Here is a 21,147-nt window from a genome sequence, read left to right as displayed (position 1 = left end):
GTCAAGAGATTGCATTCGACTTATGTAAGTCATGTCAACCTTGCTTTGCTGAAAAGTTCAACTTTTCAATAACGACTAAAACAAGCTTTATTCGTAAGTTGAAGTTCTGAGGTCATTTATTTTTGTCAGCAATGAGGTCATTTGTGATAAAAATAAGCCGCTAGCGGCATGGGCGAAGCCTATGTGGTCATTTACAATACAGCTATTGTAGAGTTTAACAATTGTGCTTCAATGTATAAACAATCTTTCCCATCTGGAGGTAAGAACACTGGGCACTTATGGTCATGAGTGGAGAACATGTCTATCCAAAACTCACGATTGAAGCCAGTAAGCTTGTAATACTTAGGATTTGACAGTGGTGAAGTTCTTGTATGACCAATGAACTCATTTTCAACTCCCTTACTTAAGTTTGAATATAATATAGCTTGCTTTCTATCCCAAATGCCAGGTGTTACAATCTTTGAAAATTCATTTTTCCTCGGAAGTATTGCATCATAATTGAAAACATTCTTGAAGTCTTCATTGGGTTCAGAGATTTGAAACCTTATACGTAATGGATTTTCTTTCTTTTTAGCGACTTCATTGAATGGTGAATATATAACAAACTGACAGTCATGAGTTCCATCTTCATTTTCATTAAATTCATAATGAAAGTCTATAAGTTGTGGCTGACTACCTTCTTCTTTCAGTTGTGCAAGAAACTCACGTAAAGGCTGTAAAGTTTGTACTTCAATATTGAACTTTTTCTCGAACATCTCATTAAATGAAATCATACATTGCAACAATGTTGTATCGTCTTTAAAGTATTTGTATATGTGAATGTTTTGGGCGCTTAAAGACTGTTCGTCATTTTCTATCTCGACTTGAAGTATAAAGTCAACCTTTCTGAAAGCACGTGTTATATACATAGATGTTATGCCAATGTACTTCTCTTCATTTATGTTCACAATCCAGTCTGTTGGAAACTTAAACGTTACTCTGTTCCCCTTTATTTTGACGTCAGGGTTTTCACTACTGAACGCAACAGATAAAGGTATTTGTCTATACATTTAGTTTGGATAAAAATAAACCATTTACTCTTTCTTTGCTTCAGCTTCCTTTGCTTTTTGTTCTTCCTTTGCTTTTGCTTCTTCTCTAGCTTTTTTCGCCAGCAAACGTGGGTTCTTCTGTCTTCCAGCAGCTAATGCAGCTAGTTGTTTTTCACTAAGTTTTCTCTTTGGTCTCTCTGGCTTTTGTTCTGGTTTTTGTTCCTTCAGTTCGGATAAAATTTGTTCACGAATTTCTTTCTTCAATGCTTCAACATCTATGACCCTTGGGTCTTGTCCGTAGGATTTGACTGAGTCATTTGACTGTAGATAAAAAACTAAATTAAAACTTTAACCGATGTAAATGAGCTTGTCAAAATCAGAACGAGAGTCTATTATATTAAATGACGCCAGAGGAATACAACATCCTTTCTATTATGTAAGTCAGAGTAAAGATGGTAAAATATATGTAAGAAAAAGAAAGGTTCCATTAGCGAATACAGAGAGCGACAACATTAAGGTGCATGGCAAGGGCGAAGCCCACGAAGCCCATATAAAACCTTCTGTACAAACTGAGCCACCAAAAGAACAAGAAAAAAGAGCCAGATGTACTTTCAATAACGAACCAAGAGCTTATTGCAAAGTTCGTGAATTTCATTGAAAAGCAAACCGAGTCAAAGAACCCTGACCCACCAGTGAAAGAAGTCGAGACAAAAGAGAATGTACAGTTCATTGAAAATGTCAAGAAACAACTTCCACCACGAATACCAAGAAGAAGAGTGAGAATAATGAAGTAAATAGATATTTTTATCTGAAGTAAATACATGCAGAACGAACAGTTAAACGAATTTACTCCAGCAGAGCATATTCATCAGATTCGCTCATATTTCGATATCATAGACAATGCAGTTCAAATTGGTGACACTAATAGAAAATATTCTGACGCAAAGATTCCATCACAACCTGGAACTGCTAAAGATAACACATGGGTAACATTCAATCTCTCACCTCTGGTGAAAATATGTTGGACCTTTACAATACATTCATTACGTATAAAATGGAAGGTCAATTTATTGTAGATAAAGAAATTGGTTCAGGTTCCAATAAAACAAACCCACCAGGATTTTGGATTGGTTTCGATGACGCTTTCTATGCAGTTGCTGGATATCAAATCCTTGCAAATGGTCGTATCGTATATTCTCAAGACAACGCAAGAGAAGAAGCATATATAACTTCAAACTCACAAACTACCGAACAAATAAAGAAAGTCGATGTTTTTTCAAAGACTCGACATAAAGATGTATGGAGTCATTCGGGAACATGCAGAACAGGACAAATTGTTGGTGGTCCAATTACAGCAGGAAAATCATTTGATTTTAAGCTTCGTTTAAGAATTCCTGTTAGAAGATTCCTTCCATTAGAACCTATTCGATTTATTCCAGCTTTTGCAGGAAACATTCAGCTTAAAGTAAAGTTCAGTAGCGACGCCTTACAATGCACATCTATATCTGTAAATGATATCATTGCTTTCAATCCAACTCTTAAAGTTGCATTTGCTTCAGGTTCAAATCCACCGACAAATAAATTTGTTCATGGAATGAACCATTCACTATGATAACGAGTGCAACTGAAGCTAGTGGAACAGTTACAATTACAACTGTAACCCAGCAACTATTTCGAACAAAGATGGATTTTAATGAATGTTTTATTCATCCAAAGTCATTCTCTTTAGACCCTAACATTTATACAGAACTTGTAGAACATTATACAAACGAGCTTTATGTTTTCCTGTTAAAGTTATGGATTGGATTCCTATGGACGGTTCATTCTCAAAGAATACAGATAGTTCAAGTGCAACATTTACAGCAGCTTATACGCCTATTAATGTTAAAAGTATTTGGGCACTATTTAGAAAGAAAGACAACTATTATGTTAATTTTGAGAACCCTAAGTTTAAATATCTTCAGCTTTCCATGGGAGCTTATGGAAATATGCCTGCAGAACCTGAAAAATCATATGGACCTGTATTTTATGAAATGGTTGCGAACGCTTGCAATACAAACAATGATATGATTGGATTTAATGAAGATGTTATGAGGTCATTGGTGGATGATGGTAGTGTGGAACATAAATGGGATAGCTATGACAACACACATTTCTTATGTGGTTTTCCAACAGAAGTGGACTTTTGCTTCCAACAAGGTCAAACATCTACTGCTCCAATAACATACAAATTGTCTGTTAAAGGACCTATTGAACTAGCAACTGAAAATGTACCAAAGCCACTTATTGGATTTATGAGGGATTGTTGCTTTGCCATTCAGGTGCGTGCTAATGGCATCCCCATAATAAGATTAGATGACTATAACTTAGCTACGGACGACAGTGAGGAATAAAGGATGAACGTTTATTTTTAAAGCTTATAAATGAGTTCTTCATCAAGCTCTCGCGAACCTTCACCATCTATGAAACAAACTTTACAAACGATTATGGAGCACCTATTGAATATTTCTTACGAGCTGCACAAATGGCAAAGAGCAGTCTCACCAAGGTTAGGTGTTCCACCAGCTCCTGTCAAAAATAGCATTTGGTCAAGTCCTTATATAAAATATGGTCTCCCACTAGGTTTGCTAGCTACAGCAGGAGCAGTAATGATGTTGAAAAGAAACAAAGCAAATGTTATAAATAATACTGAAGTAGCTGAATTTGAACAAACTCCGACACCATCGCCAAAACCAACGTCAAAACCAACGCCTTCACAACAACACCTTCAATGACTCCTGAACCTATGAAAGTACAAACTCCTGTTCAAAAGTCAACTCCAAAACCGACTCCAACATTTAAACCAGAACCTACTCCTCAAATAAATCGTAAAACTCCTGCGTTTCCTTACTGAAAAAATAATGTTAGTTTTATTTTATTTGAACATTTTATTTAGAGTAAAATGACGACTAAAGTCACTGAAGCAATGAAACAAAAGTTTTTGGTAGAATACATTAAATCAGGAGCGGTTCCAGAAGGTTTTTACGTTCATACTATGAAGGATGGTAGAGTTCAGTTTAGAAAGATAAAGCAACCATTAGATAGAGAAGGTATATTAAGGAAGATTAAACTTCATGAGGACAACATTGCTGAACTTAAGAAGAAGTTAGAAGAGTTGGAGAAAGGAAGAGAGTTATAAAGTAATGAATTCAAGTGGGTGAAAAAAGAGGTGAAAAAAGAGGTGAAAAAAGAGGTGAGATTTCACCACTTCACCTAAATTTATTTTTTCACCTCTGACAACGTTTATTTTTAAGTTTATTTTATTATTTAGCGAGAACGTTTTTTTTATATAAATGACAGAACAAAAATATAACATTTCTACTCAGCAGGAATGAGACCCTTACTGACTATGTATTCGTTTAATGCTTGATGAAAACAATGGTACATATTATCGTATGGGTATACACAACGTCTGTTTCCATCGTCGTAATATGTAGAGCTCAAATCCAGTCCAACCTTCTTTTGTACAATATGTAGCTTTATTTAAGTATGCATTTATGTAGATAAGGCAATTTTCTTCATCGCTCCAGAAATAATTTTTCGTCATTGTTGAAATAGTTTTCGTTCCTCTGCGACCATAAGGAATGTATGCAATGAACTTTGCGTCATAAGGGATTGTAATATATTCAGGGTTTCTTTCATCGTCAATGGGTCTGTCTTTGTTAAAATGCATGTTTCTCAGTTTTACTTGAGTTTTGAATAGTTCACGGAAACGTTCTGGGAAAGAGTCATAGTAAATGTAGTCGACATGTCTTTGTAATGAAATAAAAAATTTAAAAAAATAAAAATAAGGTTATTTTTTATTTAGTGAGGACGGTAGTGAAGTCGTTAGTGAAGTCGTTAGTGAAATCATTAGTGAAGTCGTTTATGTGTCAGATAGTTTTGTAAATATTTAAGGTTAAGTTGGTGTTATGGTTGTGTTGTAAAATATACGTTACTGGTTTCGTAAAGTGTCAAAACCGCTAAGTGGTGTACGGAGGCGCGCAGTGCCGCTGTACACGACTTAGGGATACTAACTTTAAATGATGAAAGGTCATATTGCATAAAATATGTTAAAAGGTTATCATAAAATTCCTTTGTGCATGAATCCATTAAATTCTTGAAGTAATCAAATTGACCCTTGAATTTACCATTAACTCTTAAAACTACGTATCTTCTGTCTCCAACTTCAATTTTGACAGGGTAAACGTTATTAGTTACGAAAATGAAGTTTGCAACGTTCTGAGCAGTTCTTCTGGGTTGATTCTTTCATTAATTCTAATCTCATTATCCGTTATAATTGATTTCAAAGCGTTGAAGTTTGCGAGTCTGTCTTCCCTACATTCTTGAGTTCATTAAGTACAAGAAACATTTTATTTTCAACTACTGAGTTGAAATTACCCGTTAGCTCACTTATTTCAGTAATGTTTTTACATGAATAACCTGCGAGAAGTTCAGAAATAATGTCTGTAAATCTGTTTTTACCTGTTCCCTGAAGTCCTTTCAAAATAATTGCTGTTTCATTCTTGATTCCAGGATGTTGAATCATTGATGCAATCCAGCCGAGAAGGTATTTATACACTTCATCATTATTATCACAAATGGCTTCTTTAATGAAATTCATAAACATCTCAATTTTTGAGTAATCAGGCTTTTCAAGAATGTTGTATTTATAACCCTGAAACGTTGAGAAAACATCTGGGGAATCAGATTTAAAGCAAACACCCTTAACGGTTAATGAGGATAATTGATTTAGTAGTACATCCCATGCTGTTATTGTTTTACCTTCTTCTTTAAATAATTTAATCATTTTGAGTGACTCTTTCATGTTTGACTGAAGAACAAATGATATTTGATTCATTTTGTCGTGTATGTTGTAATCTTTCTGAATGAAATATTTGTTTCCACAATCTACAAAACGGATTACACGTGATAAATCCTCAATTACTTCAGAACTGTTTTTATACTGATGATTTTCAGCCTTGCGTCTAATATCTGTTATCAAAAACGAGTCATCAAGTTTGATATCAAATGTTATTTTTGACTTACGTAATAAAGGTAAAACATATTCATCATAATATTCCTTTTGATAAAGTTTTAGAATCTTCACCAAAACAAATGAGAAGTCATTAAATGTGCATATCTACTACGTGCTTTTTTCAAAAATTACTTTTTGCATTTTCAGTTAAGTTGCAGAAGTTATAACGTTATCGTATGCTTCATTAATTAAATGAATTAGGTAACGAATTAATAGCTTGAAACAGTGTGAATAATGTTATTTCTTTTTCTAAATTCATGTTTCCACATCATTATGTACTTCAAAATCACAGATGCCCATCACTATGCTCTGAGCTAGTTTATCGTCAATGTTTACATCTTTGTTTTCATTCATTATACTCTTTATTTCTTCGCTCTTCTGTTCAACTCTTACCTTAATATTCAAATCATTTAATATATCATTCACTGTTCTAGTTAATGTTGAATCATAACTTCCACGAATGAATGAGTATGTATTGATTGGTTCTGTTGCATTCTTTCGAACTCTTGAATCAGCCATAACCACTAAAGAACGTTTTGAATCATCCATAGAAGTCATTATGTCAATATCATAATCATTGCAGGAATAACATTTAATCATTCTGTTCGAAACTGCATAGAAGAAATTAGTGTTGCAATAAATGTGAAGACCTCCTGATGCGGTTTTAACGATAACATCTTTATCCGAAAGTTTTGATAAAATGTCTTTTCTAACTGTTTCTTTAAGTTCATCATTGTACGATTTATTGATATCAACATCTATAATCGTTAAATTTGAAATTTTATTTACTAATAAAGCTGTACCAGTTTTCCTTCCTCTTCCTCCATCATGTTTGAGGTAGTTATGTAAATCAATCATGTTTTCACCGATTCTTTCGTTGAGGGTTTTAGTTTCTGCCACAACTAATTCCACAACTAATGAATCAATAACTTTTTCATCAGAAACGATAAAGTTGCTGTTGTTGTTTGTTGCTGTCATTTATATAGGAATAAAAAAATAAAAATAATTTTAAAACTAACTTTATTTTTGGACTGCATCAAATTTTCTGTGATGTTGTCAAAATGTCATGTTGTCTCATTTTTTCAGAGAAGTGAAATGACCTGGTGACCTGGTGACCCCTTCAGTTCTTCAAAAATAATTAATTATTGAATAACCCATGATGTTGTCAAAATGTCATGTTGTCTCATTTTTTCAGAGAAGTGAAATGACCTGGTGACCTGGTGACCCCTTCAGTTCTTCAAAAATAATTATTATGAATAACCCATGATGTTGTCAAAATGTCATGTTGTCTCATTTTTTCAGAGAAGTGAAATGACCTGGTGACCTGGTGACCCCTTCAGTTCTTCAAAAATAATTAATTATTGAATAACCTAATCATTTACTCACAATATTTTGTACAAAACGACCCCAAGCTTTTAACTTCTTTTCTGTAGTTCATCCATTACTTCATTACCTAATTAATTACAGACATAAAATATATTTAGTTCATTCGGTAAGCCTAAACCTTTGGGTTAAGTGTGTTCATTGAACTCTATACCATGCGAATACAGTCATAAATGGTGGCATGTATTCTTTACTTTGTCCCGTTGTTTGTGTATATCCTGAAACGAAATGTGTATGGTTTCCTTCTCCCTGAGTGTCACTCCAGTAACAATTTATGGCAAACTTAACGTCGTCTTTAACATCATATCCTTTACCTTTTGTCATTCCTGACCAATCCCAATATCTATGCTTATGCCAACCTGCTTGAGATGTGCTTAAATCTATGTAGTGACTATGTGCAGGTAAATTTTCACCTGAAATCGTTTTACTTCCTCCTGTTTCCTTTGAAGAGTTTGCACAATACAAAAACCTGTCAACTATTTGTTCCCATGCACCAACACCAAACATTACTTGAGGACCTCTTGCATCCATAGATGTATAAATAGAACCTACTGGGTTCATTAAATCAAACATATGAGATATTATAGGATTGTCTCTTTTGAACTTAAAATATAGTGTAACTATTTCAGGTTTCTTCTGGTTTGTGTCAGAATATTTTTTATAATATAATCTTATGTTTTCAGGGTAGGTAAAATCTTGACTATAATATTTATTTCTGTCATCTGTATAATAATATACTATTCTCGTTTTTTCTATTGCATTATATCTTTTATATCTATAATAATCTAAATATAATGTTAACTTTTGTTCATCTACATGTGGTGTTCTGACATCATCTCCATAGTCATAATAATATGGTGCTGGAGCTGGGTCAGGCAATGTCATATCTGCCATTTCATAAACTCTTAAATATTTCTTTTGTTCGTCTCCATATAAGTTTAAGTAAGCAGTTGTTGTCTAATGGAACTTTACTTGTGCCATCATTCTTTTTATAACTTACATACATTTCATTGTTATTTTTCGGAATGAGTTTCCACCGTATACCATTTTTAAGGAGTGTACAAACTGCCATCTAAAATATTTATTTTTTCATTGACAGAAAAGTCGCCAACAATAGTTTCAATATTTTTTTGTTCCTATCAAACTTTGGTATATTTCGTTAACATATTCCTTATCTGCCTTCTTCCCTAACTCATCGTTAACATATGTTTTATCCGCTTTAAGGTCTAAACATCCTGAAACCCATCCTTTATCAGTTTAGTTTTTTAAAATCTTTGATGTCATTCATGATACCATTCAACCATTTCTTTTAATTTCATTATCTTTTTCATCCACATATTCCTTATCTGTCCTCTTCTTTAACTCATATCCACATATTCCTTATCTGCCTTCTCCATTATGTCATTTAGGAAACCTTTTATGAATTCCTCATTTAAATTAAATCTTCCAATCTTCAAAACTTTAGGAAATGCATTTAATGCGTAATATCTCTGTTCTTCTGGTGGAATTGATGTTATATCATCCGTTATTCCTTTAATTTTTGAATTCATAAATAAAATTTCTTTTATATTTGATATCACTGCACCACCTTTGCAAACGAATTCGAAATGGTCATTTTTCAATACTATCTCCAAATCTCCATATTTCAACCTTTGCGTTTGTTCTGCCGTCTTTGAATTATATGCATATATGGCGTATGTAATGGTCTGAGGGACCTGGGTGCTTTGTGCCTTAAGTTGTTGTGGTTGCTGTTGTTTAATCATTTATTATGATTTAAAAATAATATTTAATCCGTTATCTCATCACTATTTTTTCTATTTGAAATTGCCATAATATTTCATTCATGAATTCTAAATCACAATCAAATAGGTCAGTTACTCTAAATTTAATATTTGATAAATCTTTTGAATGAAGAATAAATGAATTCCCGGATAATTGAAACGGATATGATAAAGAAAATATGTTTAAGTTGATGGATAAAATGTTTTGTATTGATGGGTAAGAGTTAGGGTCTAATGTTTGATGTGAAAATCTCATTGGGGTATTAACTTTATCACATTTGATTAAAATGAAATTGGAACCAGTGTCAGAATACAAAACATCCCCAACATCTTTTTCAAAATTTAATATCCCCAACAATGAACGAAGATGAGGAGTACAAAATTTAATTTTCAGCGGAAATTTAATAAGGTTATTTATTTCATCAAGTTCAAAAAGTTTATCAGGTTTTGATTTAAAATTTTCTTCATACCATACGATAAATGATTCATTTAAATAACTTAAAATCATGTTAATATCCCATTTCGCTATCACATTATTTATATACATATCATACGTTTTTTCATGGTCATCTTTAATAAATGATATATAATCTGAAGGGTCTAAAAGAATGGGATTAAATTTACCACTCACAGAAACGAGAGTAACATTATAAATTCCGCTAACTGTTAAATTTAATTCACAGTTATTATTCGAAATAATATTGATAATTGACATTTTTATTACGATTAAAAATATGGTAAAGCGTTATTTTCCAGTGATAAATAAAACTAGGATAAGATTACCTCAAGAATTCATAAATTCAACGAATAAGAAATTCATTCATGTTATAAATTTTAGTGTTTTCAGAAAATATGAGTCAATGTCATATTCATCATCAGGTTATATTTCACTTCATTCAAATTTAGTTCAATCAAACCCATATAATGACCATTTCATTAAGATTTTCAGATGGTATTAAAAATGTAATTGATAGATTAAAATATGAACAGATTGACAATATCGAATTTTTGGAATTTTGGTTTAAATATCCTGATGGAAAAAAGATTGAAGTTAAAGATAAAGCTGATACTATAACAAAAACAATTACAATGACCGATCCAGATAGTGGGGAACAAAAAGAAATAAAACAAACGATAGAAACTGGTGAAAGGTCAATTATTATTGATTATGATTCAAAGGATTATTATTCAATAATGTTAATGCTTGAATATTAAATGGCCTTAACAAAGAATTTTTCAAGTGATATTTTATATTCATCAACTATTTTATTATAAATATCATTATATGTTAAATGAAGTTCAGTTGTTGTTCCGTTCTTTGATATCTTAATTGTGCTAATATCCTTTATAGGATTTATTTTTGCAACTGTTCCGCAGCATGAAACCTCATCATCTATGAAAAATTGAATCTTAACGTCTGAATCTTGAACATCACAAAGAATGGCGATAATGTGAATTAATGATTCATAAGGTAAAATAATTAAACCGGATTGATCAATTAAATTTATTATTGAATCATAATTATTAATTATTATATCACGGTAAATTTTCATTAATTCTGAATTAATGTCTATTTTATATGGCGCATTGCGACTGGAATCGTAGATTCCTGGGTTCTCGATGTTTGATGAAAGAGGCGGGGGGTATGTTGGATAAGTGGGAATTTCAACAGGTTCTTTACCGGGTTCAGATAAAATGATTGGGTCTCCATCTTCTTTATTTTCCTCCTCCTTTTTCGGTAAGTCACGAGTTAATAAATTTGGTTGAGTTGCTGACCTTGTTAATTCAGGACTAACATTAACTTTAACATTTTGAATAATTCGTGATTTATCATCATTTACGTTATAACCAACCGTAATCTCTGCTTTTGCGTTAGTGTTCTTTTGACTAGTGAAACGTCTTCTCATTTATAATCGAATAAAAAAAAGAAAAATATATTTAAAGTTTTATTTAGTTGTTACGGTAATATCCCAAGGTTCATCCTTGTTTGCTTATACTTTCTTTGTAACTGCACCAATTATGTTATTGATATTGCTTTGAGTTTCTTCCAGTCTTATTTTATCATTTACAATATCTTTAATCATTTCATTACATGCATTCTTAAAACCATCTGATTTTTCTAATTTACGTCTATCACTTTCTTTAATTAAATCAAAGTTATAACCTTGTTGAGAATAAAGTGGTTTCTTTATCAATTCCTTGAACGCTTCTGAAAGTGAAGATGAAGAAATTCTTGCCACTTGAATTGGTTTAAATTCTGCTTTCATTGCTTCTTTCTGTTCATTGAACACTGGATCGAATAAAGCAACTTTAAAGAATTTCTTAGCTGGAATTTCAGGTCTCAAATATTGCATATTGACCATCAAACTGATTAACATATCGTGGTAATCCATCCGGTCCTCTTCAACAGCATTTAATTCTTCATTGAAATAAGAATATGGAATAAGATGGTATGAATAATTGGACCATTTTCACCTTCTCCAATGTATTGTTTAACAGCTTTTCCATTTTCATCAAATTGCATAGGATAACATTCATTATATGCTTTACGTTTAGGATAATCCGTCATTGTTAATTTATACCATTTATGACTTTAATATTTCCTTGACCATCAGTAACGAAAACTTCATTTATACCATCAGGCTTTCCATTTGGTCCTGTAATGTCTGCTTCATGTGCTTCCCAATTTGGTCCATGACGTTTGGCATATGCTTGAGCTTCTGGTAATGTTAAAACGTTTCTCATTTGTTTAACATCTTTTGAAGACCGGCAACAATGTGGACTAATTCTTTCATTCCGTCTGGAACTTTCATAGTTCTATTATATGCACCCTTTTTGTTTGTCCCTTGTTTTAATGGAACCTGTAGAAGATTTGCTATTTCTGTCATGTTTAATTATAAATAAAAAATAAAAATTAATTATAAAAAGTTAATCAAATTTAACACTTCCTTTATTTAAATCAACTATTATTTTTCCATGTTCACCTAATTGTTGATATTGTGTGTAAAGTTCATTAATGCTCATTGGTAAATTCACTTGATAAAGCATAACGTTCAACTGTTGACGACTAAACCCACTGAAAATGAAAAGTGTTGATAGATTTGATTTAATGTTTGTGCTTAATGCTTTGAAGTATTGAACAGCCATGAAGAATGAACACTGAATGTGTCGACATTGAGTTAATAACTGATTAAAATATGATTTCTCATTTGTTATTAGTTTTGATTTCACTGCATCATCTAGAAAAATGAGTGAATGCAAAAATTCTCTATCAAAATTTGAAATAGAAAGTGTTTCAAATAATTCATCCCTTTGTTTATTAATAATTTTATCCTCTAATCCTTGCTTCTTGATTGTATTATATAATTCTTTATACATTAAAAAGTTTTTTAAATAATCTTCTGCTTCTTCTTGTGATAAATAAATAATTGGAATTTTGATTAAATGCTTTAAAGATTCAAATGTATCATCTGAAGGTGAACCTGAACGGTTGATATAAATTAACACATGTGAATGGGGTGAAGTGTTAGCAATAATGATAATTTGTTTTAATATCGTTAATGTTTTACCTTTATTCTGTTTACCAATTGCTGCAGTGATTGAATTTAAGTAACATTCAGAATATGGAATTTTCATTAATTTTTCCTTAGATAGAGCATTTCTATTATCACTCAATGCTTCATTAATCATATCATCTATGTAGTATTATATACTCCTGCTAATTCTTCAGAATTTAAATCCATTTAATCAAAAATAAATTTATAATTTTAAACATTTCTATTCATCAATATTTCATCATATGAACTTCTATACTGTGGTGGTGTACCTGTTGGATGATATTTCAAACCTTCATCCGTGTCCATGTCCAATACGTAGTCCTAGTAAACCAAACCTGAGGAGGATTTGTCACCTTTGAACAGTAAGTGTCATTTACACCCTGAATGATTGGATAAGCTTTCACTTGTACTGTAACTTGTGAGTTGAAAGTTTCTAATCCATCAAAGAATATACCCGCTCCATCACGTTGAACTGGAATAGTGCATAAGAATGAAGTTTGGTCTTTCCATGTTCTAGCTAATGGCGTGCCATTATCATCATTCAGTGGTCTAGTTAATGAGTCCTCGTATTCTTCCGTGCATTCATTCACTCCATCTAAATCAGAAGCTTGAAGCATACGTGTAAAGAATATGTCGCCCACTGTGGTCATCGCTTGATCGGGGAAGTTTCTGGAATCTATAGTGACCTGAAGACCTCGAAGCATTGGATTTTCTAAAACCGTTCTTTGCATTGCATTCTTCGGAAATGTTAACACAACATCTGTAACATTATGAAGAGCGTATGAGAAATCTGAGCTGATACCTTCAGGAGTGATGCAACCTCCATTTAGTGAACGAACGTCAATATGTTGAGCTGGAATCATGAATGGATCTTCCTTACTGAATAAACGTGGTATTGCTTTAACTGATTCTTCAATTAAACCGTATCCTGGTGTAATGCATTTATCCTCTAAAACTTCCATCTTTGTGCATGAAATAATAACGTCATCAACTGTTGCCTCAGCAGATGTAGCGGCTAAGCTTGTAATTAATTTGGCAGGAAGTCCGATTTGTTGGAATTTGCGATCATATTTATAAACATGATTCATAATCTTTTCATAATTTTCATCAGTTATCTTTTCATAAACGTAATTTTGTAAATCAGCAACTCTTAACGGGTCAACCTGACAAAATACTAAAGTATCCCTGAAAACATAATATTTAAGAATGATTTCACCAAATGATTTAGGATAATCATCGAACGCCTGAAATGCTAACAAATCATTTACCGGAATAATCATATCAAAAGTGATATCAACTTCTTCATTTGCTTTCTTGAAAAACTTCTGAAGGGTCAATATATTTACCACATACTGAGTTATCATATTTTTTGAACATTATTATATAACGAATGAAAACTTTTTAACTTCCTTTCTGATTTTGGTTTATATGTTGCAAATGCGAAAGATTCACGGGCACAATCCATCTGAAGATAACCGGCATCACCTCTTTCGGTTTCTACTTCTAATTGTTTAAAGCTTTGATTTGATGATTTGTAACCAACGAATAAACGCATACATTTAAAAGCGGCATCACATGTGAAAGCTTTATTTGAAACTAGAGTTACTTTAACTTTACGTTTAATATATGTGTCACCTAATTGGTTCACATCATGAGCTGGATTTGTAATTCTTAAATGAGTTTGTTTATCATCAAAATATGGAGTATCAGAGTCATAGCATGAACTTTCAAGTTCTCTATAATATCTTCTACCGTCATTCTTTGCGAATATTTCATTTATCTTTTCGAATGAATGAAACACATTTCCATTAATCGGTTTAGTGTTTGGCACTAAATAGTTAGTCGTCATTTATTAATAAATAAAAAAATCAAAATTAAAAGATGTAAATGAATTTTTAATTTTAATGAAATAATCAACTATGGCTGCAGGTATATTTAAGAAACTGTGGGATAGAGTAAAAAGAGGAGCGAGTAAAGTTTGGGAAACAATGAAGAAGGGAGCAAATTGGTTATTTAAGAATAAAGAAGCAATTAGTGACGTAGCTGAATCAATAACGCCAAAAGCTGCCCCAATAAGAGAAATTTTAAATAAAGGAGAAAAAGTTTATCAAAGACTACAACCAATACTAAGATAAAAATAATATTTATTTTTCCACTATTTACCTCCTATTTTATTAAGTATTCCTTCAGCTATTCCACCAATTGCGTTACCTGCTTGTGCTCCCATCGCTGGATTACCTGCTTTTGTACCTAATACTCCACCTATGATAGTTCCTGCCGTTTTCGCTACTGGTGCCAAAAAGTTTGCAACAGGTTTAATAACCTTTTTATAAACCCAACCCGCAGCTTTCTTAATTCCATCCCATAATTTTTTAAAGAATCCTGCCGCCATTTCTGATTTAATAAAAATTAAAAAATATATTTCATCACTTATATTCTAATTTTTATTTAATGATAAATGAAACCGGTTTTAAAAATAAATGGAATAGAGGAGGAAGAAATAAATGAAAGTGATAATGTTCAACAAAAAATAAACGTTGTTAAACCAATTACTGAAATAAAAATTTTTTCATCTGTTGAAGAATGTAATGACTATTATGCTAATAATAAAAAATTATTTGAAGAATTGACAACATGTAAATTGAATAAAATGTTTAAAGTTGATGGATTCAAAATTTCAAAAATAAAAGGAGTGATTAGTTTGAAATCTATTCCCCAATCAAGAATCACCTCATTAATGAAAATTGATGATTTAACAAAAAGAATAGAAGAGATTGAAGAAAGAATGAATCAAATAATTGATTTCATAAATTCAAATAATCATTAGTTTCTTAAAGTTCAATGTTGAACTCATCAAATTCTTCTTCATCATCATAATTACCAATAGCGAGTTTATTTATTCTTTCAATTCTATATTTTGATAGTCTATCGTTTAATTTTTTCTGAAGTTTTTTGTTACCAAGTTCTAAAATTTTACATGGATGATATTTAAACCTGTTAAATTCTTTTTCCTCAGTTTTAATCATTAATCTACAAAGAACTTTAGTGAGGTGATTTTGTTGTTTAAACCATTTATCATTAATATTTGTTATAAATTCAATATCCGGAATTAATTCCCAAATTTTTGAATTTTCGATTAATTTACCATCAAATGCAAAAGCAATGGATTTAATATTAAACTTACCTTTATAAAATAAACTTTCTATGTAATCATCAAAATAAACGTCTACTTGTTTAACCTGGGCGAGAATTGGTGAAAGTTTATTCATTAATTGATTCACAGTCACGAATCTTGTTCCGTTCATTTCTTACGAATTAAAAAAAAATAAATTATTCAAAAAATGTAAGAAATTTATTTTTCTCGTTTATGAGGTCTTTGATTATGACTCCATTGATTTCATTCATGATTTAAACAATGTTTAATTAATCGCGGAATATCTGACATCATCTATATATATAGCTTCTTTTATAAAAGATAAAATAAATTATTTTAAAATTAATGTTAATTTTTTTTAATGTGTTTATTACATCATTTATGGGCTGAGTGTAAATGTCTTACAATTTTGAACATTTTTTAAATCTTGATTTATTCAAAAACGAGTAGTATATGTGGAAGGGTTGTGTGACTTTTTTTGTTACGTTTAAATCATAAGACTTTCATAATAAAATAGTTGATGCGGTAATGAGAACTCTTAGAGATGCGTTAGGGGTTAACGGTCAGATATACTGGGATGGAAATCATGACTCCATCATACAACAGTTAGTATATTATTATAATAATACATGGCATAGAACAATAAACATGAAACCGGTGGAAATGAAAAATGATATTTCAAAAGAATGGGAATATATTAGAAAGCAAATGAAAAGTTAAATGATGTTAAACGTGAACAAATTAATTCGGGCTCATGAATTTTAAACAAGGAATAAAGTTTTTAATTCATCTCGATTATGGAAAAACTGATAAATCAATGTCAAAAAGAAGACGAAGATTTGACACAATAGCTGAATTTGTTAGATATATTAACGGCAATGCATTAGTTGAAGTTGACAATAAATTAATAGAAATTCCGATTTATTTTATTACTCCATTATATTTAAATAATATTTAATTTTTTTATTTCGTAAGAAATGAGTGGCAACGAAGCAGTCAAGAGTCCAGACGATGAATATAAAAAGAAACTAAACAGAATTAAATCAAAAATATGCTATTACAAAAAGAAGCCACAATGCGGTGGGGAAAACGATAAAGAAATAATCGAAAAATTAGAAACTTACCGTTCAATCATTAAACTGAGTGAAGCAAAAATAAAAGAATTTAATAGAATAAATAAATTGTTGGAAAGATGAATTTAATAAAGATGAATTTTTAAACTCAATCCAAATTTAATTTTTATTCCTCTTCGACAACATCTCTCTTTCCATCATTACTGCATAACCACATTTTCTCAATTTTAGTGGTTTGTTATTTTTAACATGTTCTTGCATCATTTTATCATTTCCTCCTTGTTATGATTCGTGGTAAATTTTGAGCTTGTGGGGTATTCATTTATGATAAAAATAAAAATTTAAATTATGCCGTTCTAAAGTTTGAGACAACATGACATTTAGACAACAACACAGGAGGAAGGCAGTTATGAATTATTTTTGAAGAACTGAAGGTGCTACATGTTACCATGTGCTACCAGGTTAATTAACTTCTTTTAAAAAATGAGACAACATGACATTTAGACAACATCATGGTTATTCAAATAATTAATTATTTTTGAAGAACTGAAGGTGCTACCATGTTACCATGTGCTACCAGGTTAATTAACTTCTTTTAAAAAATGAGACAACATGACATTTAGACAACATCATGGGTTATTCAATAATTAATTATTTTTGAAGAACTGAAGGTGCTACCATGTTACCATGTGCTACCAGGTTAATTAACTTCTTTTAAAAAATGAGACAACATGACATTTAGACAACATCATGGGTTATTCAATAATTAATTATTTTGAAGAACTGAAGGTGCTACCATGTTACCATGTGCTACCAGGTTAATTAACTTCTTTTAAAAAATGAGACAACATGACATTTAGACAACATCATGGGTTATTCAATAATTAATTATTTTTGAAGAACTGAAGGTGCTACCATGTTACCATGTGCTACCAGGTTAATTAACTTCTTTTAAAAAATGAGACAACATGACATTTAGACAACATCATGGGTTATTCAATAATTAATTATTTTTGAAGAACTGAAGGTGCTACCATGTTACCATGTGCTACCAGGTTAATTAACTTCTTTTAAAAAATGAGACAACATGACATTTAGACAACATCATGGTTATTCAATAATTAATTATTTTTGAAGAACTGAAGGTGCTACCATGTTACCATGTGCTACCAGGTTAATTAACTTCTTTTAAAAAATGAGACAACATGACATTTAGACAACAACACAGGAGGAAGGCAAAAATAAATTCCAATCATACTTTATAAAGCATCATTCACAGGTATTTCATCGTCAGTAAATGATTCCTCATTATCGTTTGGTTCAACCTGTTTATATAATCCTTTCATTTCTTCTTTCAAAACATAACACCATGTTTGTTTACCGTCTATTCTTCTTTGTTTCCTTTCACATTTATCCTTAATACTCATTTGGAAATTCTTGTCTTTCATGTCTGATGGTTTGCAGAATAGAGCATTTTCACACGTCATACCTGCACACAATTCATCATAATGTGTATTTATCCATACATCTAAAGGATTTGTTGATAATTCAATTAAATCTTGTTTGGCTTCAGTCATCGGTATGATTCGTACATTAAATGATGAAAGGTCATATTGCATAAAATATGTTAAAAGGTTATCATAAAATTCCTTAGTGCATGAATCCATTAAATTCTTGAAGTAATCAAATTGACCTTTGAATTTACCATTAACCCTTAAAACTACGTATCTTCTGTCTCCAACTTCAATTTTGACAGGGTAGACGTTGTTAGTTACGAAAACAAAGTTTGCAACATTCTGAGCAGTTCTTCTGGGTTGATTCTTTTCATTAATTCTAATCTCATTATCCGTTATAATTGATTTCAAAGCGTTGAAGTTTGCGAGTCTGTCTTCACCTACATTCTTGAGTTCATTAAGTACAAGAAACATTTTATTTCAACTACTGAGTTGAAATTACCCGTTAGCTCACTTATTTCAGTAATGTTTTTACATGAATAACCAGCGAGAAGTTCAGAAATAATATCTGTAAATCTGTTTTTACCTGTTCCCTGAAGTCCTTTCAAAATAATTGCTGTTTCATTCTTGATTCCAGGATGTTGAATCATTGATGCAATCCAGCCGAGAAGGTATTTATACACTTCATCGTTATTATCACATATGGCTTCTTTAATGAAATCCATAAACATCTCAATTTTTGAGTAATCTAGTTTTTCGAGAACGTTGTATTTATAACCCTGAAACGTTGAGAAAACATCTGGGGAATCAGATTTAAAGCAAACACCCTTAACGGTTAATGAAGACAATTGATTTAGTAGTACATCCCATGATGTTATTGTTTTACCTTCTTCTTTAAATAATTTAATCATTTTAAGTGACTCTTTCATGTTTGATTGAAGAACGAATGATATTTGATTCATTTTATCGTGAATATTATAGTCCTTTTGAATGAAATATTTATTTCCACAATCTACAAAACGAATTACACGTGATAAATCCTCAATTACTTCAGAACTGTTTTTATACTGATGATTTTCAGCCTTGCGTCTAATATCTGTTATCAAAAACGAGTCATCAAGTTTTGATATCAAATGTTATTTTTGGCTTACGTAATAAAGGTAAAACATATTCATCATAATATTCCTTTTGATAAAGTTTTAGAATCTTCACCAAAACAAATGGAGAAGTCATTAAATGTGCATATCTACTACGTGCTTTTTCAAAATTACTTTTTGCATTTTCAGTTAAGTTGCAGAAGTTATAAACGTTATCGTATGCTTCATTAATTAAATGATTAGGTAACGAATTAATTGCTTGAAACAGTGTGAATAATGTAACTTCTTTTTCTAAATTCATGTTTCCACCATCATTATGTACTTCAAAATCACAGATGCCATCAACTATGCTTTGAGCTAGTTTATCGTCAATGTTTACATCTTTGTTTTCATTCATGATAGTCTTTATTTCTTCATTCTTCTGTTCAACTCTTACCTTAATATTCAAATCATTTAATATATCATTCACTGTTCTAGTTAATGTTGAATCATAACTTCCACGAATGAATGAGTATGTATTGATTGGTTCTGATGCATTCTTTCGAACTCTTGAATCAGCCATAACCACTAATGAACGCTTTGAATCATCCATAGAAGTCATTATGTCAATATCATAATCATTGCAGGAATAACATTTAATCATTCTGTTCGAGGTTGAATAGAAGAAATTAGTGTTGCAATAAATGTGAAGACCTCCTGATGCAGTTTTAACGATAACATCTTTATCCGAAAGTTTGATAAAATGTCTTTTCTAACTGTTTCTTTAAGTTCATCATTGTATGATTTATTGATATCAACATCTATAATCGTTAAATTTGATATTTTATTTACTAATAAAGCCATACCAGTTTTCCTTCCTCTCCTCCATCGTGTTTGAGGTAGTTATGTAAATCAATCCTGTTTTCACCAATTCTTTCGTTGAGGGTTTTAGTTTCTGCCATAACTAATTCCTCAGCTAATGAATCAATAACTTTTTCATCAGAAACGATAAAGTTGCTGTTGCTGTTGTTTGTTGCTGTCATTTATATAGGAATAAAAAAATAAAAATAATTTTAAAACTAACTTTATTTTTGGACTGCATCATATTTTCGTAAATGTTGTCTAAATGTCATGTTGTCTCATTTTTTAAAAGAAGTTAATTAACCTGGTAGCACATGGTAACATGGTAGCACCTTCAGTTCTTCAAAAATAATTAATTATTGAATAACCCATGATGTTGTCTAAATGTCATGTTGTCTCATTTTTTAAAGAAGTTAATTAACCTGGTAGCACATGGTAACATGGTAGCACCTTCAGTTCTTCAAAAATAATTAATTATTGAATAACCCATGATGTTGTCTAAATGTCATGTTGTCTCATTTTTTAAAAGAAGTTAATTAACCTGGTAGCACATGGTAACATGGTAGCACCTTCAGTTCTTCAAAAATAATTAATTATTGAATAACCCATGATGTTGTCTAAATGTCATGTTGTCTCATTTTTTAAAAGAAGTTAATTAACCTGGTAGCACATGGTAACATGGTAGCACCTTCAGTTCTTCAAAAATAATTCATAACTGCCTTCC

General features: G+C 31.1%; 6 protein-coding genes and 3 pseudogenes across 9 annotated transcripts, besides 2 other annotated features; 3 read left to right on the top strand and 6 right to left on the bottom strand.

Moving 5' to 3' along the window:
- Positions 1-5,085: part of a mobile genetic element that runs on past the window's edge.
- Positions 229-1,049, bottom strand: TVAGG3_0518790 (uncharacterized protein; the record flags this gene model as incomplete). Its single annotated transcript, XM_051237160.1, has 1 exon — positions 229-1,049. A coding segment is annotated over one exon (821 nt), but the record flags the coding sequence as incomplete, so codon positions are not given.
- TVAGG3_0518780 (uncharacterized protein) lies at positions 2,999-3,421 on the top strand (the record flags this gene model as incomplete). Its single annotated transcript, XM_051237159.1, has 1 exon — positions 2,999-3,421. One exon carries the CDS (start codon positions 2,999-3,001, stop codon positions 3,419-3,421), a length of 423 nt encoding a protein of 140 aa, XP_051094983.1.
- TVAGG3_0518770 (uncharacterized protein) lies at positions 3,970-4,206 on the top strand (the record flags this gene model as incomplete). Its single annotated transcript, XM_051237158.1, has 1 exon — positions 3,970-4,206. The coding sequence occupies one exon, from the start codon at positions 3,970-3,972 to the stop codon at positions 4,204-4,206; it is 237 nt and encodes a 78-aa protein (XP_051094982.1).
- TVAGG3_0518760 lies at positions 4,386-4,817 on the bottom strand (annotated as a pseudogene). Its single transcript has one exon. A coding segment is annotated over exon 1 (432 nt).
- Positions 5,086-5,379: 294 nt separating the features above from the next.
- Positions 5,380-21,147: part of a mobile genetic element that runs on past the window's edge.
- TVAGG3_0518740 (phage tail repeat-like family) lies at positions 7,606-7,998 on the bottom strand (the record flags this gene model as incomplete). Its single annotated transcript, XM_051237157.1, has 1 exon — positions 7,606-7,998. The coding sequence occupies one exon, from the start codon at positions 7,996-7,998 to the stop codon at positions 7,606-7,608; it is 393 nt and encodes a 130-aa protein (XP_051094981.1).
- Positions 14,725-14,940, top strand: TVAGG3_0518730 (uncharacterized protein; the record flags this gene model as incomplete). The annotated part of the gene is made up of 1 exon (XM_051237156.1): positions 14,725-14,940. One exon carries the CDS (start codon positions 14,725-14,727, stop codon positions 14,938-14,940), a length of 216 nt encoding a protein of 71 aa, XP_051094980.1.
- On the bottom strand, positions 14,961-15,197 carry TVAGG3_0518720 (N-acetylmuramoyl-l-alanine amidase family; the record flags this gene model as incomplete). The annotated part of the gene is made up of 1 exon (XM_001294636.1): positions 14,961-15,197. One exon carries the CDS (start codon positions 15,195-15,197, stop codon positions 14,961-14,963), a length of 237 nt encoding a protein of 78 aa, XP_001294637.1.
- Positions 18,292-19,448, bottom strand: TVAGG3_0518710 (annotated as a pseudogene). Its single transcript has one exon. A coding segment is annotated over exon 1 (1,157 nt).
- TVAGG3_0518700 lies at positions 20,053-20,605 on the bottom strand (annotated as a pseudogene). Its single transcript has one exon. A coding segment is annotated over exon 1 (553 nt).

The sequence above is a fragment of the Trichomonas vaginalis genome, chromosome II (assembly GCF_026262505.1).
Source record: "Trichomonas vaginalis G3 chromosome II, whole genome shotgun sequence".
In the NCBI taxonomy this organism is placed as follows: Eukaryota; Parabasalia; order Trichomonadida; family Trichomonadidae; genus Trichomonas; species Trichomonas vaginalis.
This window is presented reverse-complemented; position numbering and strand designations above follow the sequence as displayed.